Source organism: Propithecus coquereli, unplaced genomic scaffold (genome assembly GCF_000956105.1).
Source record: "Propithecus coquereli isolate 6110/MARCELLA unplaced genomic scaffold, Pcoq_1.0 Scaffold292, whole genome shotgun sequence".
NCBI lineage: Eukaryota > Metazoa > Chordata > Mammalia > Primates > Indriidae > Propithecus > Propithecus coquereli.
The window spans coordinates 801,348-827,436 of NW_012148530.1; the positions used below are offsets into that span (position 1 = coordinate 801,348).

Consider the following 26,089-nt stretch of genomic DNA (forward strand, 5'->3'; position numbering starts at 1 on the left):
GAATTTCCTTTTTGTGGCTATATAATAATAATAATAATAATAATCCATGTACCACAATTTCTTTATCCATTTATCCATTGATGGACACTTAGCCCGATTCCAAATCTTGGCTATTGTGAATAGTGTTAAATAGCAATCAATATGATAATGCAGATATATTTTTGATCTACTGAATTCCCCTCCTTTGAATATATACCAAACAGTAGGATTGCTGAGTCATGTGCTGGTTCTATTTTAAGTTTTTTGAGGAACCTCCATGCTGCCCTCCATAGTGGTTGCACTAATTTACTTTCACACCAACAGTGCACAAGGGTTCCCGTTTTTCCACATCCTCTCTAACATTCATTATTGCCTGTCTTTTTGATGAAAGCTATTTTAACTGGGGTGAGATGATATCTCCTTGTAGTTTTGAATTGCATTTCTCTGATAACTAATGATGTTGAGCATTTTTTTATATACCTATTGGTCATTTGTATGTCTTCTGTTGAGAAATGTCTATTCAGATCTTTGCTCATTTTTTAATCAGATTATTTGATTTTTTTCCTATCGAGTTGTTGAAACTCCTTATATATTCTAATTATTAATCCCTTGTCAGATGGATAGTTTTTTTAATCCATTCAGCCACTCTATCTGTTTTGATTGAGTAGTGTAGTCCATTCACGTTCAATGTTATTATTGACAGTTAAGGACTTTCTACTGCCATGTTGTTATTTGATTTCTGGTTGTTTTATGTTCCTCTCTTTTTTCCTTCCTTCCTTCCTGTCTTCCTTTGTTAAAACTGATTTTCTCTGGTAGCGTGTTTTAATTTCTTGCTTTTTATTTTTTGTGTATCTGTTGTAGGAGTTTTGATTTGAAGTTATCATGGGGCTTGCAAAAAAACAGTTTATAATCAATTATTTTAAATATATGACAACTTTGCCTACAAGCAAACAAATAAACAAGAAAAGAGAGATCTAACAGAAATTCTATCTTTTACCTCCATCCCCCTCCCTGCTTTTTAACTTTTTGTTGCTTCCATCCATATTTTTTTTTAGTATCTGTCTATCAAAATGTTATTGCAGTTTTTTTTGATAGGTTTGACTTTTATTCTTCCTACTCAAGATATTAAGTGTTTCATACACAGCAATTACAGCAATAGAGCATTCTGTATTTGTGTACTTACTGTTACCAGTGAGTATACCTTCAGATGATGATTCCTTTTAGCATTTCTTGTAGGGAAGGTCTGGTATTGATGAAATCCCTCAGCTTTTGTTTGTCTAGGAAAGTCTTTATTTCTCCTTCATGTTTGAAGAATATTTTTGCAGGATATAATATACTAGGATTAAGGTTTTTTTCCTTCAGCACTTTAAATATGTCTTGCCATTCTCCCCTGACTTGTAGGGTTTCCACTGAGAAGTCTGCTGTTAGACTTATGGAGCTCCTTTTTATGTTTTTTGTTTTCTTTTTTCTTGCTTTTCTAAGGACCTTTTCTTCATCTATGACATTTGGGATCTAGATTATTAAATGCTTTGAGGTAGTCTTGTTTGGGTTAAATCTGCTTGGCGTTCTATGACCTTCTCGTACGTGAATATTGATATCTTTCTGTAGGTTTGTAAAGTTCTGTTATTATTTCTTTGGTTTTTGTTTGTTTGTTTGTTTGGGTTTTTTTTGTTTTTTTATTTCAGCATATTATGGGGGTACAGATGTTTAGGTTACATATGTTGCCCTTGCCACCCCTCCCCCCCAAGTCCCCAGATGGTGCGCATCGCACTCTTTGTGTATGCATACACCCATCCCCTCCTCCCTCCTCCCTCCTCCCCCGTCCCCGACATCCAATAGATGTTATTCTTACATGTGCACTTATGTGTTGATCAGTTAATACCAATTTGATGGTGAGTACATGCGGTGCTTGTTTTTCCATTCTTGGGATACTTCACTTAGTAGAATGTGTTCCAGCTCTATCCAGGAGAATACAAGAGGTGCTACATCACCATTATTTCTTAAAGCTGAATAGTACTCCATGGTATACATATACCACATTTTATTAATCCACTCATGTATTGATGGACACTTGGGTTGTTTCCACATCTTTGCAATTGTGAATTGTGCTGCTATAAACATTCAGGTGCAGGTATATTTTTTATAGAGTGTCTTTGAATAAACTTTCTACCTCAATATCTCTCTCTACCTCCTCTTTAAGGCCAATAACTCTTAAATTTGCCCTTTTGAGGCTATTTTCTAGATCTTGTAGGTGTGCTTCATTCTTTTTTATTCTTTACTCTTTTTTCTCTTCTGACTGTGTATTTTCAAATAGCCTGTCTTCAAGCTTGCCGGTTCTTTCTTCTGCTTGGTCAGTTCTGCTGTTGCGAGAGTCTGATGCATTTCTCTGTTTGTCGATTGAATTCTTCAGCCCAGAATCTCTGCTTAATTTTTTTTTGTTTTATTACTTCAATATTTTTGTTAAATTTCTCTGATTGGATTCTGAATTCCTTCTCTGTATTGTCTTGCAGTTCATTGAGCTTCTTCAGGGACAGCTATTTTGAATTCTTTGTGTGAGAGATCACATATCTCCATCACTCCAGGATTGGTCACTGGTACTTTATTTAGTTCATTTGGTGGGGTCATGTTTTCCTGGATGTTCTTGTATTTATTCTAATTTTCGAAGTCTGGTCTTGTTTGAACCTGTTTTTCTTAAGAAGGCTTTCCAGATATTCAAAGAGAATTGAGTGTTGTGATCTAAGTCTTTGGTCACTGCAGCCATATCAGCATTAGAGTGTCCCAAACCCAGTAACACTGTGACTCTTGCAGACTCCTGGAGGTACTGTCTTGGTGGACTTGGGTAAGATATGGAAGAATTTTCTGAATTGTCAGGCAAAGTCTCTCACTCTCTTCCCTAACTCTTTGTGGGGCTGGTAGAGTTGGGGGAGGAGTGACATGGACACTCTCTTGTGGCCACCAGTGCCAGGTCACACCTGAAGCCAGCCCAGTCTCATCCAAAGTCCTTGGTGACTGCTTCTTGGCTACCTCTGATGTTTATTCAAAGTCCAAGGTCTATTTAGTCAGCAAATGGTATATCTTGCCAAGACTGAGTCCTTCCCTTGAGGGCAGTATTTTCCTTATGGCCAAGGATGAGTCCAGGAATGTCATCCAGGAACTAAGGCCTGGACTCAGGAGCTTCAGGAGTCTGCTTGGTACTTTACAAAGTCCTCTGAATTCTTACTTTTCCTTTCCCCAAGTGGAAGAAGACTCTCCCCGAGCTATACTGCCTAGAGTTGGGAAAGGAGTGACATAGGCCCTGGCTTGGCAATTGTAGCTGGTATCTCACTGGCTCACATGCATCCCAAATCCACTGGCTCAGAGCCAGCACAGTCGTAGGAATTGCCCAAGGACTACAGCCTTTGTGGCCTGGCAGGCTTACAAATTTAGTCCAGGCTGCTTTTTGCCAGCCAGTAGTAGGACTCCCTGGAACTCAGGTTTTGGGACTGAGGATTTCCTTCTGGCTGGGCTGATCTAAATGCTTCCTCTGTGGATTCCAGTAGAATTCTCCCCTGTGCTGTGTTCCCCTGTGCCAGGGAGGCCCTGATTTCCAAGGGGAAATCCTACAATCACTTCACTCTCCCTCTCCTGGGCACACAGGTTTTCTCCCCACTGGGTGTGCTGGCCTGGCACCGCTGGGGGTTTGGGGAGGAGGGGCATAGGCAATGTGAGATTGTCTTTTATGCCCCCTTCAGTCCCTCATTTCTTGATATAATGTTAAAATCAGGTATTATGATCACTCACCTGATTTTTGTTTTTTCTGAAGGTGCTTGCTTGCATAGATCATTGCTGAATTTGATGTTCTTGTGGAGGGATGACCCCTAGAGGTTTCTATTTGGCCTTTTACCCCATGCCCCCTAAACTTTCCCTTTTTGTAAGGATAACAGTCATATTAGGATCCATTCTACTGACTTCATTTTAACTCAATTACCTCTCCAAAGACCCTTTCTCTAAACAAGGTCGCATTCCAAGTTACTGGAGGCTAGAACTTCCACATATTAATTTGGGGAGAGTGGAGCACAATTCAACCCATAACACTATTTAAAAGTGTTTTTTTAAGGCAGGCATAATCCTGGATGTGATTATTCTGTCTTTATTGACATTACAGTACTTATCAACATTGAAATGTTTTCAAAACCGAACATGTGAAAGTAAATTTACATTGATGAAAATTCACAATTAGCAAAAATTGTATTTTTCTCTTTCAGGTAAAATTTCAACATTCTTCCTGAGTATAATATAGATCAGTATAATAATTTCTTTTACAGCTAATGAAGTAATCATGAAGTTGTTAGAGTCATGTTTAACAGACAAAAGATTTGCAGTACCCAGAAAGACTTATTGGATATGAAATAATACAGATATATTAAGTATAGCTACTCAAAGGTGGAAAATAATATATAATGTGTATATATATTTATATTCAGTACAAATACATTTGAGCAGATCTGACTTTAATCATAACCAGAGATTTAAATATGTCTAGTCATATACAATTTATTGGTGGGTTTGTATATACTTATTTGCAAGAATGATTTTTATTTTATTAAAAGAGGAAAGAATTTTGCATACATACCCTTAGAGTCTTAAAATACCAGAAGTATAAATACTTCACTAAAGACTGAGCAGCAGAAGCCAAAGTTCAGCAAAATGTAAGTTACTACCATTCGTATAACTCATCTGAAAATAGAGATTGCTAGAATGGGAAAATCGAGGCTATATATCTAAGATCTTTTATCATCTTTTCATCAATATCAATGTAGTGTAATGAAATAAACAAGGTTTTGGAAATTATACAGAGCTTGAATAATTAGGGAATTTTTCAGCCTCAGTTTCCCCATAAATAAAAATTAGTTTGATAATACCTGCCTTAAAAGGTTTTGTCAAGATCAAATGTAATACTCTGAATATCTGTCTGGATAAAAGGCAAATTACAGTCGAATCTTTACATGGTCTGACCTCATGCCAATGTCTCTAAATCGCTTTATTTTGACCTGTGACATGTGGAAAAGTATTATTTGGGGAGGTGCATTGCCTTCAAATGATCTCAATCAATGTTACTTTGGGATTCTCATGGATAGCTGATAGACTTGGCTACAAGAAGAAAGAGGAAGGAGGAAGGAGGAAGAAGAAAAGGAAGAGAGGGAGGTGTAGAGTGGGAGAAGGGGAGAAGGAGAAGGTAGAGAAAAGGAAGATACAAAGAAATTTGGTAATTAGTCCTAGATGTTTTTTCAAAAATCCAACTATTGGCTATCTTTGTAAGTCACTTTTTTCAAAAAATCACTTACATAAATATAGAATCAGAGGTTGCATTGTAGATAAAACATTTATCCACCTAAATAAAAGCTAAAAACAAAGAAAGAACAATTTAAAAATCCTATAGGTACTCGTGCTTTTGATAACATAGTATTTCCAGTGACAATATCATACAAGGATTCAAAAATGCTACTTTTCAAAAAACATAGAGGAAACTGCAGATGATATACTTTTTAACACTATGGTATATTATTCAAAATGTGGTTCTACTGATAAAGATATAATGTCAAAGATGCAGGAGATAAGTTTGAAGAAAGTTATCACATATATTTTGACAGTGAAGCAAGGAATATGACTATATTTATGAATCATTTTATATAACATGTGATTTAAAGTATGGACACAAACTCATATTAGTAAGCTGTTATAGCTTTGACTATTTTAGGTACATTCACCATATATCTATGCTCATACACAAATCCAAGTGTGTATATATATATTCAAATTCCTCCTCTAATTTGTTTGATCTTTTATAATTTTTATATAGTTATATCAATGTGTTCTCCTATGATCAGGCACATAAAGCATGCAAACGTACCTAATAGCACACCACACATGTAGTATGGGAAATGTTAACTTTCTCTATTATCTAGTCAGCTGAATAAATGGATTATTCTTATAAGACAGAAAAAAACTTTGACAAAGAATGTCTGATGTGAAATGAGCTAGTCTGAGATTTTACCTCTGAAAGTATCCATAATAAATCACAGAATACTAGAATTAAGTAGGACATGAATTACTTAGCCAAACTGTTTATTCATAAAAGAGTTTATAGAGAAATCAAATGATTTCCCCTGATCGCTCAGCCAGTTGGAGGACCAGGGCCAGCCAAATGGAGAACCGAGTTTTCCATTTTCAGAACACTTTCTCTTATAAGATAGCAGTTCTCTTCTTTCCCAAACCATCCCTCAATTGCTTTCCTTGTCCTGAAATATCATTGGTTTTTATGTTGAAGCACTAAAAGGTTGAGCTACTCCACTTGTCTAAAGCAAGATGGGCAGAAACAGAGCCAAGGAGTAATCTGAGACATTCCACAAATCCATCCACCTATTCATTCATGTATTCACCCTTTCAGTCGAACATTCACTCTCAATGGTGGTTTTATACTACATCACTTCCACTAAACTGGAATTACCCTATATGAATCTGGATTAGGGTTGGCTACAAAAGAAATTTGAATAACATCAGTGAAGCAGTAGCTGTGTTTGTACTTGAAACGCTGCTGCATGATCAAGTGTCATTGCAGCCTAGGCATATTGTAAAGATCTACTGGTTCACCTTATTGGTGGTAGGACAACTGTTGGGCCTGTAGCTCCTTCAGAACCCACTAATTCTCCTTATTCAGTTCCTCTGAATGCAAGGCATGCAGGCACCTCTAAGAGGAGGCATTCTGTAGTTAGAAAATCACCTGCATCATTGAAGTTGGAGGACTAGGGGTACATTCCAGTTTGTCCTCATGGGTTCCAGATTGTCTTCACAGGTTCTGCTTTGTCTGTGTTTCCTCAAATTCACATTGATCTTTTCTTTTTGACTGTTTTCCCTGTGGACCTTATGTCCAGAGTCAGATGCAGAGCAGGAGACTTACATAGACTATTTAGCTCCAGGATTGCATAATGTCAAATCTCTACAATAAATCCTCACAGAAGAATTTCCCTTGAGGGATTAAACAGTTTATCTTGTGTTTGGTTGATTATATTGGACCACTGATGTCACTACTGGAAGGGCAGGACTTTGTAACTTCTGGAATAGGTGCACTGGTTCTGAATTTGCCTTCTCTGCCTATGATGCTTCTCCCCAAATCACCACCCATGAATTTACAGAAAGCCTTCCTCACTTATTCATGGAATTCCACATAGCTTTGCTTCTCATCAACAAGCTCATTTGACAGCAAATAAGGTGCGAAATGGGCTCATGCCCATGGAATTCACTGGTCTTCCCAGTGGAACTGTGGAATGTCTTCTTGAATACTAAGTTATTCCATCAGTTACATACCAATATCTTACAAGAATGGACTAATATCCTTCAGAAATCTTTGTATGATCTAAATCAGTAACAAATATAGCCAGTATGGCTGTGTCTCTCATAGCCATATGTCTCATGATCTGAAAATCAAGGGGTAGAAATGAAATTGGCTCTTCTCACTCATTCTACATGGTCGAGCTAGCACAATTTTTGCTTCTGGTTTCCAAGACATTGGGTTTTGTTGGTCCAGAGCTCTTAGTTCCCAATGTGCAATGCTAGCATTAGTGGCCATAGCATCTAAGTTAAATTGGAAGTTGAAATAGCCACCTGGCCACTTTGGGGTCCTCATGTCAGTGAATCATAAGCCAATAAGAAGTTGCTATACTATGTGGATGAATAATATTAAATATCAAGGGGAAACTGGACTGCTGCTACCACAATGTGGATAATAGAGATTGCCTGGAACACCTCTTAATACTCCCTTGTCATATGACAAAAGTCAATGGAAAACCACAGTTCAATGCAGGCATTACTGCTAATAGCCCAGACACTTCAAGAATGAATGCTTGGTTTACCTCACCAGGTAAGGAAAAATGACCAGCCATCATGCTTGCTGAAACAAAGAGGATATGGATTGCATAGTAGAAGAAGGAAATTATAAATACTGGCTATAACCATGTAACCAGTTGCAGAAATGAGGATTGTAATATTATATTTCTTCCTTATTTTGATATTAATGTATTTGTGTATGTATTAGCCAATTCTCCTGCATTCCAGTTCCTCTCCACCCACCTTCCATCTAATACAAGTAGTTGGATAGTAGCTAACCTCATATTTCAGTATGGAAGTTACAGTACATCAAAGGGGGAGTATGGCTCAGCTAGAAAAGGAACGAACAACATCCAAAGATGGATTAAAAGGCAGAAGAATTATTCTGCTATTATATTTTTGGAAGTTATGATGGTTATAAAAGGTATGCATTGTTGCCAAATTGACAAAAATGGACTGATGAGGCTTTGTACTTTGTCATATCAGCTAAACTGGAACTACAATTCCCAGAATTCCCTTCCCTGTTTGCTTCTGTGTCAAGGTTAGCCGTCAGAGAAATTTGCTCAGAAGTTGGAGAGTAGAAGGGAAGCAGCAGCCAAGTTTATGATTGGAAGATTGGTAAAGTGCCAAGCTTTCCTGCTGCTCACACACATTGTCACTGATCTGCTGGCTCACCTTGCTGGGAACAGCTGTGCCTACAGCTTTTCCAGCTCCTGCTAGATTATTAACTCCATCAGCTTCTCCAAATCCTGTCCTACAATTCCTCCTGCAAGATTACCTCCTTCAGTGTCTCTACATCCTAAGCAAAAAGTGTGTGGGACTCATGGTGAAGCATACCAGCTTTCCCTGCTGGCCACACACACACATCATTGAAGTCGGTGGCTCTGAGACATGAGAGACAGACATGGGTTCTAATTTGTCTCTGGGGTTCCAGCTTATCCTGAAATATTCTAGTTCTCCTTGTTCTCTCCAACTTGACATCCATTTTTCTTCTGAGCTGTGTATACTACCAACTTCAGACACATCATCAGATGCAGAAGCAACAACGTTACATAAACTGTTTAACCAGGTCTATGAATGCAGAAAGCCAAATCCCTATAATAAATCCCTCATTTCTGATCAATCACAATGGTTTTAATTTCTACCAAACATTAAATGACTCCCTCTCTGTTATGAGTTGAATTGTGTCTTTCAAAAAGATATGCTGAAGTCCTAATCCTTGGCACCTGTGAATACGATTTTATTTGGAATTAAGAGTCTTTGCAAATGTAATCGAGTTAAGATAAGGTGGGCCCTATCCCAATACAACTAATATCCTTATAAGAAGAGAGGAGAGACACAGAATCAGAGACACACAGGGGAAAGACAGCCACATGAAGACAGAGAAAGAGATTGGAATTAACAGCATGCTCATGCAGCCAAGGTGCACCTGGGGCTGCCAGAAGCTGGAAGAGGCAAAGAAGGATCCTTCCCTAGAGCTTTTGAAGAATTCATGGTCCTGCCACCACCCTAATTTTGGACTTCTAGCCTCCAAAAGAGTAAGAAAATAGCTTTCTGTTGTATTAAGCTATCCAGGTTTTTAGTAATTTATTATGGCAACTCTCAGAAGCTAATATACTCCCCTAGCTGGGATATTCCACATAATAAATAGAGATTGATCAATAATATCAAATTCTGATAAGAAGGAGAAGAAAGAAAAATGTCCATAGATCTGGTAACAAGGAGGTTGTTGGAGGATGATCAGTTGAGTAGAGATATGGAAATCAAATTGCAATGAATTAAGGTGAATTAAATATGAGAAAATGAAGGGGCTGAAAGCAAAGTTTTATACTAGTGAATGTTGTTAAGATATGAAAAGGAGAAAAAATGAAGAATTTGAGGGATGGATACAAACAGAACCAAGTAGAAGGATTTCTCATTAATGCGAGAAGCATGAAGCTATTTATAGAATGTATTTAAATTCATATTTAGAAGATAAAATATCTCATACTCTCAACACAGGTAGAAATGTGAATGGACAATACTGAAAACCTAAAATAAGCATATGCTTAGTTGCTTCTCTATGTCATTATCCTTAGAGTTCACAAATGCAAAATGTGTTTATAAATGAAATCACTTGTTAGCAAGAGGCATTGCATAAGCTAATATGCAGGTGGGACCCCCATTTATCTTTTGCTGCAGTCTAGTTTATCAAGGGCCCTATTATATATTATAGACTATGATAAACACATTTTTTGTTTGCTTTTAAAATATCATTAGTGAATACTTCTCATTGGTATTTTCCCATACCTAAGGTATAGGATTCATGGACCCTCTAAAGAACCATACTGTAAGTCTACCCTCATGAATCAAGAAGCAACTATTATAGATGGAGCTGGAGCCTGCTTAATTTCAACAATGACTTGCTATACTTAAGCTTCACTTAGCATTAAAAAAAATAATTATATGCTTTAAAGTCAACTTTCTGACTTCGGTTTCTTCTTCTTTAAATGAAGATTAAAATAATTTCTACTTCATAAATCTATTGCAAGTATAAAAGGATACACAAATAAAAGTGCTATGCAAATTACTACAACTGCCATTTTCTTATCAAAACTCATATATGGCATGTAAGTGCATATATAATGAGTTGTATGCATTATTCCTGATGGCATCATTATGGTCAGAAGTGATTTATGCAATTATCGCTTTAAAAGTTCTTTAACAACCTGTACTTATAAATTTTAGATATGGAAATTCATTCTCTTTAACTTTAGGAACATTTTTTGATATATAATCCATAATAAACCTTTATCCCTAAGTTCAGTTAGAGAAAAGTAACTAAATTAAAAATCAAAAATGAAAAAGAAGTAAAATTTTTTATGTGATCAACAATAAGAGATAGTAAAAGAGACATAGTCCCCTGGTTGTTATTGTTTCAATTATAGGTTTGTATGTATATATATGTATATATTTTATACATATAAAAATAAAAGGGATAGTTAACCAAGAGTATAGCCACATATTTATATATATAAATATACATATATTTATATATAAAGAGAAACATATATATAAAGAGAAACAAAAGGGATAGTTAACCAAGAGTATACCCACTCTACTATCTAATCATGAAGCACTAAACCTGCCCAAGAAAAGCTTTAGGAAATTATCTGGAAGCCACAGAGATAAATTTTAGAGGAAAAGCTTCGATACTACACCATTTTCATGATGCATGAAACCTAAAGTCCCCAATGACATCTCCACTTTTCCCAAAGTTTCTATTATCATAACTATTTCACTTTGTAACTGTCTCCTTTTTTCTTTGAATAGCTTATCAAGTACAGTAAAAATGTAATAATGGCCACCCAAGGAGAAAACATACATCATTCTCTGGGTATTTGTCATAAATACCATTTTACCACTCAAGGCACCCAATCAATTGCTTCAGTATCAAACACATTAACAAGAGACTACAAATTCATAAATGATATTCTCTGGAATTTATAACATCAAAAGTTTCTCTCATGAGCAGCTTCAGCTTATAAGTGTCAGAATTTGAATTTGTTCACTGGTTGATGTTTTCAAATGGTAATTATTTTTTTCTCCCAAAACAAATGTGAAATTATAAAATTCTGTAAATCTCACTGAGAATCAATTTTCAGAATTTCTGATCCCATACTGTATTTAAAAGGTACAGAAGGTACGTCTAGTATTACTACTAGACGTAAATAACGGCTGGGTGTGGTCCCTTACAGGCTCACGCCTGTAATCCTAGCACTCTGGGAGGCTGAGGTGGGAGGATCACTCACTGTCAGGAGTTCAAGACAAGCCTGAGCAAGAGCAAGACCCCCATCTCTACTAAAAAAATAGAAAGAAATAAGCTGTACCACTAAAAATATATAGAAAAAATTAGTTGGACATGGTGACACATGTCTGTAGTCCCAGCTACTCAGGAGGCTGAGACAGAAGGATTACTTGAGCCCAGGAGTTTGAGGTTGCTGTGAGCCAGGCTGACACCACGGCACTCCAGCCAGGGCAACAGAGAGAGACTCTGTCTCCAAAAAAAAAAAAAAAAAAACGTAACTGATGAAAAGCATGGCAGAAATGGAAAAACAAGTTGAATCCCCACTAAGAAAATTCAATCACTTTTCACTCTGCAGAATTTTTTAATTGCCAAGACATTTTTAATATTTAGCAGGTTTCCTGGCATTACATCATCCCATATTTTTCCCCTGCAGAGAAATTAAAACATGTGCTACCAGGTATATACACAGGAGGTCCCCTCATTCAACAAGAAATAAAAGCATAAGACTTTCACGTATAGTCCATCCACTTTTCATTCCCCCAGTGAATAAGCAGTATACCCACCACAAGTTCCTAAGAGCTCTTTCGTACTGGATATATTACCATCCCAAATATAAAATTGTCAAAGAAAAATTAGCTAATATACTGTTTTATGGCACAAAGTATTCCCATTTTTAGGTTAATTTAACATCTCAAAAAGAGCAAGATTTCTCAGCTTGGTACTGTGAACATTTTGGATCAGATCACTCTTTGTTGGGTGGAGGATCTGCCCTATTTTAGGAGGTTTAGCAGCATCCTTACACCTATCACCACCCTGACATATCTATCCACTAAATGCCAGTAGCATACACACACACACCTCCCACCCCCACCAACTGAGACAACCAGAAATGCCTCCACATATTGCTAACGTCTCCTGAGGGGCCAAATCGCCCCAGCTGAGATATACTGAAATAGAGCATTATCCCTGCACACTGAAGAAATGCAAGCTATGCTTGTGTACTGTCCTAGACACTTCAGAGACAGCATCATCTCCCATTCGAGTGCCCTGCTCTGGCGCACTGCTCTCAAGAGCCAGGGAAATCTTCCTGAGTGGAAATCGTCAGTGTACATTCTGAAGTACGTCCACAGAAGAATCACAAATCTTAGAGAAGGAGGAGGGAGTAGATGATGTAAATATGAAGTTGACTGTGAACTGCAATGATGACAGCTTAACTAAATATATCCAAGTAGTGAAGGTGGCTAATGACATCGAGCAGGCTAGCTTAAAATGTTTTTACAATGGAGTACAGAAATTTATATTCATAGCAGAGCATTAGGAGGTTGACTTATACATAGCACGTTTTCATTGGGGAATATATAAATATATATATTTGTGAAAAATTTAACGCGAGTAAAGCACTTAGCACAGTGCCAGACACATGGTGAGTGTCCATTAAATGCATAAGTGCTGGCTGCTATTATTAATAGTAACACCGGCATTGATCATTTTATTCGTATTATTTAATGAATTATACCCTTAAACATTTTAGTACTTAGGAACTAACCTCTCTTTCTTTCTTTCTTTCCCTCTCTCTCCTTGTTTGTCTTTTTTGCCCATAGAAAGTTCCTACTCATCTTGAAAAGCTCAACTCAAAGGTGAATTCCTCTGAGAGGCTTCCCCTAAGGTCCCTTACTCTTCCAAGTAAAGAATTAATTTTCTCTTCATTTGTATTTCCACAACACTTAGGGCATATTTACATCACGGTTCTTAGCACATTGTATTATAGTTATTAAAGTCTGTGTGTGGCAGGCCCCACCGCAGCCCCTGGCCCTCGGGCTATGTGCTTTTGAGGTCGTATTTACTCGGCCTTATGTCCCCTCTGCTTGCCACATGGTAAGGGCTCAACAAAAGCAAGCCAAACTCAGCTGAATTATCTGGAAAATTCAATCATGTGGAAACCTCATTTCCCAATAATACCAGATATATGAGGTGTGACTGAAGAGCAATGCCTTCTATATAGACTTGGGGGCTGTCAGCCTTGTATGAAAAGATTAAATAAGTGAAATGATGCAAAGTGTGTTAACTTTTTACCAAGAAAAATAAAGATTTGGATAAATATCAGAACACTGCTTTAACTTGCACACATTTAAATATGAGTAGGGATAAATGAGGGAGTTGGGAGAGATGGTAGGAACAAAATATATAATTTTAAGAGCTATAAGTCTCACTAAGATAAATAAATAAGAAAAGAGGTGACATAATGGATCTGCCATATTTTAAATTTGATTACATAACACTGCCAAAGAATTTATAGACTAGATGGTTAATAGATCAGACCATGTCTTGAATATAAAACACGCCCATCAAACGTCAGTCTAAATTACTGCAAGGATGTCCACCAAGACACTCCTAGGCAATACCTTAGAGAAAGTGAACTTCATATATGTGAAAACATGTGCATTATCAAATGCACTGCATTAAAGAGTACAATCTAGAGTACAAGAGTACTGACTTTTCAATTGATTCTGAGTTTAATTCAAACTACCAAGTAGATAAAATGCACAAGTTTACAATAGAAGTTTTGAGACCTGACCTTGCTTTAAAAACAGTGGTACTAGTTTCTTTTCCTATCTTCATTTTAGTTCTTTAAGAAATATCTGAAACCACAAACAAGCAATACTTAAGAAAAATTAACTGGATTTTAAAAGTACTTTTTCAAATTAAAATTCTTTCCATTTTAACAGTGATCACATGATATGTAAATGAAGTATTTTTAATCTAGTCCTCCTCTCTTTCAGAGAATTAAAGTTGAGGTTCCAAATTAGCAGTATTTTTTTTTCCAAAGAACACAGAGAAGAAAAAAACTATTTATCTTTATTTTCTGTGAGAAAACAACATCTTCCATAGCTTAAGAAAAAATAAGTGCAACTTATTTTTAAATCCTAATGTTTTGTTTTGACTTTTGCCCCTCTGTACCTGGGAGAAGTTGAAAATGCTATTTTGTAAAGATGCGTGTAGCATAAATTGATTTCATTATCTTCTCTCTCTCTGTCTCCTAAAATTATGTACATTTCTGTTCACATAAATAATGTTCATTTAAAAAAATTAGAGAGTACAGGAAGGGATGAATAATTAAAATGTAAAATCAGCCACAAACCTGCAAGGAACATTTCAATGATTCCTTCCAATCTGTTTTGTACATGAATTTATTTAAAATTAGTTTAATAATGTATATAATTATGTTTCTTGCTTTAGGTCAATTAACATTACAGTTTCAGCATTTTTAAGGGTTATTAAATATTTTTCAAAAGCAAAATTTTTATTTGCTATATGATATTCTTTCCAGGAAACAAAGCTTAACGTTTTTTCTGTTTTACTTAAAAATGTCTTCAATTTTTGAAGATAAGCATTTTTATATAAATCTTTGTCCACATTTATCTATAGCTCTGATGTTTCTAGAGATAAATTCATAAATAAGTCTCTCATCCTAACCTACCCAATTTCCATACCTCTTCAAGTGTATTTTAAAGAAGAGTTCAACTATTTATCTAAAACTTGTGTTTTCAGCTATTAAGTTCACAGACAGTGTCAACAGTGTTGCTGCCAAATTGGGTGGCATACATTTCCTTATTAGACTTTGAAATCTATCAATTTTTGCATATACTAAAGATTAGGTAATAAAAGCAATTTTTTATTAAATAAAGACAGCATTATTTTACTTATTTATTTTTACATAAATGCAGGATTCAGCAAACAGTAGCTACTGTTATAATAGCAACTGACTTTCGGTTCTTTTATGTGTAGAATCTTGTAAACTAAAATAGATGCTCCCATTAAGTTATATGAATATGTATTGGCCAATGTATTTATTAAGTATCAACTCTGGTTTTTGCATTGGGATAAACATTGGTCCTTCTCAAATCATTTGAAATTATTGTTTTTGTTCTTAAATACTTATTTTTTTGTTTTTATTCTTTTCAGCTTTGTAAACTGAGACTTCAAGAGGTATAGCAATTTCCTCATGTGTGAATTCCAAAGTCCATACTCTTATTGCATTACATTATTATTTTCTATGGTGACTTGGAATCCACTATAGAGATCTGAAATATTCTATAAAACATACTGCTATTTCTATATATTCTTTCCTTTAAACATTTTCATTTGGAAGAGAAAGGGAAGTGCAAAAAGTGAATCCTGCATCTGTAGGCAATGACAGGGCATGAGATCGTACTTTCTTACAATGCAGAACAGTGAACAACTCCTGGCAATGGGTGAATGCCCATTTTAAAAACAAGGAAGTATTGTGCCAAACACTTTTTTACTTAGTCAATAGTACATAAAATAGAAATATAAAGTATGGATGTGTGAGTGTGAATGTTTTAGGAATTGAAAAAAAATTTGTAAAAAATCTCAACTACATTGGCAAAAACAACTATTGCAGAGGACAATATCATAACCCTAAAAGACAAAGGTCACAAGTCAGCAACAATACTTAATAGTAGATGTTGAAAAATATGAACTTGGCAGAATTGAATTAATATTGAATTTAATGAATGAATTTTTAAAAAATATTATTTGGTAAATTAGATAAAAACCTAAACAATCTACGCCATCCCAGAGTTTAGCATGGCAATGCAAGAGAATGCCAAGCAAAGTTATACATGTACTTTAGATTTTATAAATCAATTTAAAGGGTTTAGAAAAAAATACCAATGAAATTCTGAATCTGAGAGCAAATTTAAACATATGTTAAAATAAGTAAAGACTTAGCCAAATTATACCTAAGAATACTGAAAGAACATGCAGTTATTGTTGCAGAAACATTGAGACTAATATTTTTAAAATCAGGAATAATTAGAAAAATGCCAGAAGTTCAATATAGACAAATGTCCCATTTTAAAAGAATTGAATTTTCCCAAAACTATGAAGTCTGGTGAACTAAGCAAAAATATCTATAAATATCCCAAAATGGATTATTAAAGAAAAATCAGCACGGATTCATTCAGAAATAAATCTATAAATTATTATCAATAGACCCTTCTATTAGTTCTTTATTTCCATCATTTTTATCATATCTTAAATTATACAGTTCACATTCTTAGAAAATAGAAAGGTGAAAGAAAGCTCAAAGGAAGCTTCATTTAGATAACATTCAAAAATATCCTGAGCAGATAAAACAAGTGATATAAATAAAAGATAGGACCTTTAATTGTGATCAGTATAAAATTCTATATTTAGATTAAATAAATAAATAAATATATTCCAGAAGCCTGATGTACCAATGATTCCTGTAAAAAATACTTGAGATGTAAAATAACCAACTAAAAACTCAACATACATAAAAATATATGTGATTGACCAAAATAAACATAATTCAAATATTTTAGGATATGTTGATGGAAGTAGAATTCCAGTTATGAGTAAAAATGATTTCAAAATATTCATACTGAGAAATTAGTAGCACTTAGGATAAAAAGAAATAAAAAGAAATGACTTAAGACACTATCCCTTCCTTGAGGAGTTCATAGTCCAAATGTAGAAACAGACACAGAAAAAAAGAATTACAAATAAAACAATTATTAGTTATGACGATATTTTGAGTATTATTTTCAATTCTTGTCACTTGATTTTAAAAAATAGTATCATTATTTAATATAAAGATAACATATTATACTATTCACTAAATATGCCTGGCCCTGTCTATGAGAAAATAATATTAGTATTCTCATTCTATAAATGGGACCATTGGATTGAGATTTTTTTAAAAATAAAACTCAACCACAGACAAATAGCTAGTAAGCGTTAAAGTTGAGAAATAAACATGGGTCTTTGTGCCTTAAATTACTGCTCTTAAAAATAACAGTGCATGCAGACCAGAATATGTGTTCTGTTGAACAAGTGTTCCACAGGATATTAACAAGCACTGCACACCCAAAGAGTTCATGGTCAAATAATGTTGAGGAAGACTAGCCAAAATGAAATTAACAGGTTGTTTTTAACCATAAAGCCTTTCTAAGATTTTAATATTCTGATATGCAATATGAATCTCCTAGATGGTTTAACAGGCAGGGTTTTCAGACATATTTGACCTCAGAAGCTTTTTATTTTTTTCTTCATTGAGTATTGTGAGGGGCTAGTGTTCCATGGAACACCCATTGGGAAACTCCGGCACACTGGGAAGACCAAGAAAAATCTAAACATCAGGAACTAGACATAGTCAGCAAGGAGAGAAGGGGGCCTTAAGAGGAAACAGGATAACTATCTTTAAATATTTGTCTCATAAAGAAGGACTTAGTATTTCACCAAAAGGAGGATCTAGATCTGATGAATGTAAGCTACTAGGAGAGAGATACCACCTCAATGTGGGATTTCGATCAGATATATATATACCAATATTCAATCAGATATAGATATATATAGATATACAGATATGCTGTCCAACAAAGGTGACTAACCACCTATAAAGATGTTACCCAAGGGATTTCTTCCTTGGGTTAAAGGTCAGAGAACACCACTAAGGTTTATTTTTAACTCTTATATTCAATGATTCCTTTGCAGCAATTATCAACTGAAGGTTATATACATTTAGCATTTCAGATTGTCCATTTTTGTATCATTCTGAATTAAGCATCTTGTAGCCAAAACACATCAAAATACACATAACCAGGGGCATATGATTTACGCTTATGCCAGTGAAAAGTCAAGCAGCTCTTCTGTAATTTACAGAACACCAAGTGATTTAAATCATCTTAATTATAAATTTCACATGGGCAGAACAAAATGGAAGTTCTCTGGGGTGAAGGACAAATTTACAATATGAGACAATAGGCCTAGAAACCACATACAGGGAAGCATGAGACCATTTAGTACGCAGATCGGTGTCAGGAGTAGGGAAAAGCTACAGAATGCAGGGCTCGATTACTCTTACTTTTCAATGTGTCTCTACCTGGCCCCGGTTGTCATTACACTCAAAGAAAACATGGTTAATTTGATCACATGACTTAACAATGGCTTTCACTAAAATTTGACATTTGTTTGCCAGGGTAATAAGTTAGATATAAAGCTGATACCTATTTGTGTATTCCTTGATGATCTGATATATACTAATCTTAATCGTTTCATTTTCAAACCGGCTGTTGCTCCGGTCCTTGTATATCCGGAATTCAGCGGCTGTCACCGCCTCTCCATGAGGAATTTGAGTAAGATCAAACCGAAATTCTTTGTAATGCCTTCGCTGGTGAGAAAAATCCTTGTCTCTTTCAACTGGAAAAAAAAAAAAAAAAGGAAGGAAAAAGTTAGTCCTTTATAAAATATGGAAATTAATGGTAAATTCTTCAGCTTTGAAAATGAAAACAAACAAGCGGGATAGTATAAAACTAGAAAAACACTAAAACCACAAACTCATACGTGTTTCCAGTTAAAGGAAATTCCACAAACCAACAGCCTTCAGTTCAAAAGCAATATAACCTCTGGGGTTTTATACAAATTCCTGGATCCTAAATGGAAAGGTTATCCAAAAGTGTTTTAAAAAGTGAAGGTTGTAAAGTGATTGCTAGATGTATCAAGTGTCAGAGCACAGAAAATTTCATACAGGAATTAGGAATGTGTCATAGAAACCTCCAGTGTTCTAGGTGAAGTCAGTGGAATTGCACCTAAGGACTGTGTTTATGGCATTTCAGATGTCAAGTAAATAAAACAAAATAATTTTTGCAAGAAATATTGCTGCTAAAATGTCTTCCCCAAAAAAGTTTTTCTCCTTTCAGCAAATGAAATATTTCTCTTCTTTTTGTTTTTCAAGGCGCTTTCATAAATTCTTACCCTGGAACCGTATAAGGGCTCCCAAAGACCTCTGTCTGTTCTTACTTAAAATTGAGAGGGGAGTGTATTTTCCCCCTTTAGTAACCCTCTAACCAAATGAAGTCAATGAACTGCTCCTCTTGGGACCATATTAAGAAAAGTTGAAGAATTTAGGACGGAATGTGTCAGACATATTGTTATATAATTTGGTTTTGTAAGATAGTATATTATTTGATAAGGTCTACATCTAGGGGTTACCAACAACTTTCCTAATGAACTACCTTATACAAAGCGTTCATTTAATTTATAGAAATGCATTATCATTTGATGGAGTTAAGTTTCTCAGTATTGGTAGGTTTCTCAAAATCTTCGTTATCTAGGATAATAAAGAATAGTGTTACAAAAAATCCATTGCAAGGCACTGTGTGCCAGGTGTTGCAAAATTACAGCCTTCAACGATATTTTTTTTAAAAAATTGTTCCAGTGATATATTTTATTTCTAAAATTTTATTACAGAAAGATAAAAATTGTACAAGTGGTATAAATGGATTCACAAAGTTCAAAAATTGGATTAAGGCTGGGGACCGTGGCTCATGCCTGTAATCCTAGCACTATGGACGGCCAAGGCAGGAGGATTGCTTGAGCTCAGGAGTTGGAGACCAGCCTGAGCAAGAGCAAGACCCTGTCTCTACTAAAAATAGAAAAGTTAGCTGGGCATTGTGGCCTGTGCCTATAGTCCCAGCTACTCGGGAGGCTGAGTCAGGAGGACCACTTGAGCCCAGGAGTTTGAGGTTACAGTGAGCCATGATGATGCCACCACACTCTATCTGGGTGACAGAACAAGACTCTGTCTCAAAAAAAAAATAAAAAATTGGATTAAGATACAATAAATATCTCTAGAAGATTAATTGAAATTATGTCAACACTGCTATAAATATATGAAACTTGGGATCCTAAAATAGAGAAAAGGGTTGAGATTATGGAAGGGGAAGAGGATAATAATCGTCCAGAAATGATACGGGGGAGCCAAGGCTTCCAGACCATCATGTTCCAGAGACAGATGGGTGCCATGTCTGAAGCTCAAGACAATGGAACCCACAATCCCTTGCCTCCCTCCTCCGACATAATCCCTGGTTTATTTTCCCCAGAAGAGTAGAAGGTAGTTTAAGAGAGCAAGGAGCTCATCCCTACCTATATCTCACACAACTAAGCCAGCATACAGAAAAAGGTAAGCTACACCTGGAGGCGTTTTTAAAACATGTTTTTAGAGATAAGGTCTCACTATGTTGCCCAGGCTGGACTCAAATTCCTAGGCTCAAGTTATCCTCCTGCCTCCTTCCTGAATAACTGGGACAACAGGTGTGTTCCTCACACCCACCTGGAGGCATTTTTGTCTTTTGGAGCTTTGCAAGGATGGTGCTCTTAGGCTGTCTAACTCACGCTAACACTACCTCACTTGATTCATGAAATTTTGTTTTCTTTACAGTATCATTATCTTGGTCCCAAAAGAGGTCCATTTCCAGAGGGATCATTAATCAACTTTTCCCTAAATAAGGATGATAACCCCATTTGTAGGATGCCATTTTGGTCCATAATTTAAAACTCTTCTTTGTTTAAACTTCTGCTGGCTATAGCCACAACTTTTATTTTCAGGGAACTAAATTTAACTCACTGTATTCTTAATTTTCTGATTCTAAATTTAAATGAAGTAGATGACAATATATAACAGCATTTAAATAGCATTTATGATATGCCAGGCATTATTGTAGGCATTTTATCATTGTATTAATATTTACATATTACACTTCATAACAACCTATAAGATAGATTCTATTATTGTCCTTATTTTGAAGATGAAAAAACTGAGGCGGCATAGAGAATAAATACTTTCCCCAAGGATCTAAACCCAGGTGTCACCAAGCTACGGTTCTCAAATGCCAGAATATGCTGCTTCTGTTTATACACTATTGCTTTGTCCTATTTTATTAACACAGACCTAAAATCTTGCATTCACAAGTCCAAAATCCAAAAAGTTCTCAAAACTGAATATTTGGCTTCAAGTTCATTCGACAGAAGAACCAGAAATTAACTGATGTGAAGTGATTTAAAGTCTCTATTTATCGCACTTTATATAAATATTTACTGCTTTGCTGCAGAAGGTTCACGTGTTTGCCTAGGTGACACTGTCCTAGACCCTGCTGGAGGAGTTCCATACTTCATGATAAAAGCACCAACCGGCCACTCGAAAATATATATTTCTACATTCTGAAAGATAATATTCAAAATTCCAAGTGATAAAAACCATTATTTAATTTTTCATTAACAATAAATTTTGTTTGAAATTTAAATAGATTTTGAAAAGCAAACTACAGTCCTGGAAATAAGTGCTGAGACATGAGTTTCTTAGGATCCAATCTAAAGTGTGCACCTGCCTAGTGCAGATGAGTATGGAATTCATGTTAGGTAAAGTCATGTACTGTTCCGGAATCCCCTCTGAGATGTTAGTGTAATAAAGTAGAAAGCTAGAATTTCAGCCATTATTATAAAATTTCAGTTTTCTAATCCACGCTATTTAACTTAAACCCTTAAGGGGACAAATTTTCAAAGAGTTTAATAAAATTTTGTATTAAATATACCACACAGAATAAAGTTGCATTTCAGATTTGTCTGGTGATTCAAATTCCTATATCCTACTGCTTTGAATCATAATTGCAACAATAAATTCCACGAGACATGTGGGAGTGAGTAATGGAATGACTTTCATATTTATATAGCCTTGCACTCTTAATGATGCCCACAAATATTCAGCAAGGTAATCTTAGTTACCTCAAAGACTAATGCTAGGGAGGTGGCAAATATTAATATCCCTGACTTAAGAATATGAAATTGGGTGATGACAGCTAGGTGGTAACAGATGTTTGTCTCCTAAAGCTCATTATAAATCTTTGTTCAACGTCCATACCACCTACATAATGACATCCTACTGTTCAGCAGTGAGAAACCAGTTCATTGCTAGTATGTTTAAACAATGTCTTTCAGCAGTACACAAAAAAAGTAGAGAATAAGCTAGATAGTAAGGAGTTTGATCACCAATGTGTGGTTACCAACTAACAAAATGCAATACCTAATCCAGAGAAGTTTTCTAATAAATATTAGTTAAACAAAAGATTGCATGAATGGATCAAAATCTAGTCCTCTCTTTCCGCTCAATATCTTCTGATGCATTACTCCCTTGGCTGAGGCATGGTAATTTATTTAAGCAACATTTGTATGGTACAAATTTCACTTAATTCTCACAACCCTACTTATGTCCATCAGTTTTTTTTGTTTTTTTTTTTTGAGACACAGTCTCACTGTGTTGCCCGGGCTAGAGTGCCAAGGCGTCATCTTAGCTCACAGCAACCTCAAACTCCTGGGCTCAAGCGATCCTCCTGCCTCAGCCTCCCAAGTAGCTGGAACTACAGGCATGCGCCACCATGCCTGGCTAGTTTTTTCTATATATTTTTAGTTGCCCAATTAATTTCTTTCTATTTTTAGTAGAGACGGGGTCTCGCTCTTGCTCAGGCTGGTTTCAAACTCCTGAGCTAAACAATCCACCCGCCTCGGCCTCCCAGAGAGCTAGGATTACAGGCGTGAGCCACCGCACCCGGCCTGTCCATCAGTTCTATAACTTGCCCAAGAGCCCAAAACGTATAAATGGAAGATAACAGATTTCATCCCAGGGTCAAGATTTCAATTTCCAAGCCCCCATCAACACAACTCTCAGTGTATTTTTCTGGATAGAGTGTTTTTTTTTCTTTCCTCATTGTTTTTGTAATCTAATTATTTCTTGGGAAAGTTGATCTTTTTTCAGTGCTTTTATTCTCTGTGCAAAAAACCCTCCCCTCTGTGATTCTCTTGCAATATAGGAGATGCCATTCTTTCTAGACTCAGTTCATTCTCCTAGAACACACCTCCTCCAATCTGCATCTTAGCAAATGTACTGTATTCTATTCATTTATTTAAAATTGATTCCATATCTTATCTAAGGAAATTTTCATGAATAAACAAATGATTATATTAATAATTTAAATTAATAGTACATAATACGCATGTTAGTAAGCAACAGCATACTTCTACTACAACCATATGTTGGACTGTAATTGTAACTTTCAATCTTGAAATAATCGTAACTCACCAGCTAGATTCTTCCATACACTAACTTTTTCATCATCAGACCCACCACCAAAATCAAAACTCCCCAAACAGATGAAAAAGAACATACACGCACATTTAGCATTCCTTAAATATAAGCTTTTGTTAGATCTTTGACTTCTTCACTTTGTTAAACTTTTAGTATTAAATAAATATTAAGCATTCAGTTTCTCCATATATTAAAGTGTGTTATAACCTATTGTAAGGGAAGGCTAAATGATATACAAGTAAACAAGAAGAAAAAAATCAGGAAAGTGTGTATTATTATTTGCTTTGAGATTCATATTATATTAAATATTCAGTCCTTTTAATTTACTGTTTATGTGTTACAACAACTAAATACCATGAGTTTCCTGAGTCTTCTTTATCATCCTTTCTAGCTAAATCTGTTTTACCAGATGAAAATATGCAAGATTTCATAAAAGCCATACTCACATTCCTCTTTGGTGGTGGAAAGTGTCTCTTTATTAGAAAAAAGCAAACAAATAAAATGAAACAAGAAAACAAACAAGCAGGGGGTTTAGCTCATCTAAGCCAGACTGAGACTTGTCAAAGGGGATAAAAGGGCACAGTGTTAAGACATATTGAGATCAGGGGTTAACACTATTCTCTGGCAGAGATCATTCTTTTATTCCAAACTGAAGGGATCATCTTTCTCATATGAGGCAGAAAAGAGAGTTTAGGAATAAATATAACTAGATGTAAAGCACAGACCTTGTATCAGTCAATTCACCTATGATAATTATATTTAAAGAGATCACAACAACCTGTCCAAACTTTAATATGTGCTGGCATATCTAACAAGATCAATATGGGACATTTTGCCAAACAGCCACACATAGACTCCATTAATGTCACAGACACTTCTCGCATTGCCATTTATGGCACATGCATGCTTTGAAGATTTCCAGGTGTAATCCATTGACTATTACCATAAAAGTTAAAAGAAAGTAAAGTTTACAATGGTACAATTTGTGTATTTCCATGAATCGAGTCATGTGGGTCATCCCACATGTTAGCATGTGAAATTATTCCTTTCAAATATGTCCATCAACATAGGGTTATTTATTTGAGTGGATGGTTGCCAATTGTGCTCTCTAAAACAATTAAATGGAATTACTGTACTGCACACACACAAAAAAAATTCACAGAAAACAAACCAGCAAAACTTCAGCAAACTTACACATTTTACCACTCAAATCACAATCATAGTGATGGTGGTGAATATACTTCCTTCTACTTCTAGGGAGTAGGTTTTTTTGTATACTCCAAATATTTCCATCTATGTGAAACTACAGAGCTTTCTAGAGAAAACAAAAGCTCAACTATACTGACAGAGAAAGAGAAATAATTTATTATTATATTTTGGTTTAAAAGGTGGTAACATCACAACATCCAAGAGGTAAAATATGAATCAGAAGATTCACATTCCATGATTAATGGGCTGATAATGAAAAGAAACAGGATTGCCTTTATATAAGCTCCAAACTATGTCCTAAATGCGCTAAATTGGCAAAGTTCTGCAAAGATTAAACAACTTTTAAGAGACACACTGAAGCCTTTTATTGTTGAGATATAACTTAACAGAAATTAATGGCTGATTGAAGTCATTTCTTTTCCCCAAACAAATACCTCTCTGAATGACTTTATCACTAATAGAAATTGGATAGAAATGTCTTGGGCTAAATATTTTCATGTCTACCATATCTGAAGAGTAGAATTAATTAACAGAGGATTACAGTTTTATCTATTTGGTGATTTATCTGCAGTTTTAAGGAGATGCATTCATGGGCAATCAGTCTTAATCTCCCATACAAGAGCTGTAACTTGGAAGTTGCAAATAGAATCAGTAGCTGTAAAGCAAAGATAGCATTCTCACAGGAGCCTAGCCAGCTGTTGAAAGAATACAGATCGTTGTTTGCTGCTGAGTGCAAAAATCATTAAGAGATTACTCATAGAATTATTACTTATCTGTGTTGCATTTTAAAAGTAAAAGAAATAAAAGCAAAGATATCATGTCTACTCCAAAATGTATCACTTCGCAAGACATCGCTTACTGACTAGTTCACTGAAAAACATAAACTTGGTTCTATAAAGACCTATTTATTGGTCAGGGAATGAATATGTACATGTTTTCCATGAATAGATAACCACACCAGAGAATGTGGTAAACTCCAGATTCCAGAAGTCGTAAGAGCCTCTTAACACCACAGCAATGTGTGACCTGAATGAAAGAAAATTGTCCCCCTGAATGTTTTGTTTCAAGGAGCAATTTCAGTTGACTCTCAAATTTTCTATAGGTCAAATACTTTTACTCATAAATGCTTCTTGAATGCAGTTTTATAAAGAAGTAAAATCCCAAGAGAAAGATGAGATGTTAAATGATGTTAAAATTCTAATATGATAACTAAACAAATTGATTTTCAATGTCAATTTAAAATACAATGGACATAATTTGGAAATTTAAGAAATTTAATTGATGGTCCA

At 35.3% G+C, this 26,089-nt stretch overlaps 1 protein-coding gene across 1 annotated transcript in view; it reads right to left on the reverse strand.

The window, feature by feature from the left end:
* The window catches only part of BMP5 (bone morphogenetic protein 5), a 128,329-nt gene that overhangs the window by 49,440 nt on the left and 52,800 nt on the right, over positions 1-26,089 (reverse strand). The window contains exon 2 of the mRNA XM_012648706.1: positions 18,682-18,874. Coding sequence (XP_012504160.1) covers positions 18,682-18,874 — 193 coding nt within the window. The remainder of the gene's footprint in view (positions 1-18,681; positions 18,875-26,089) is intronic.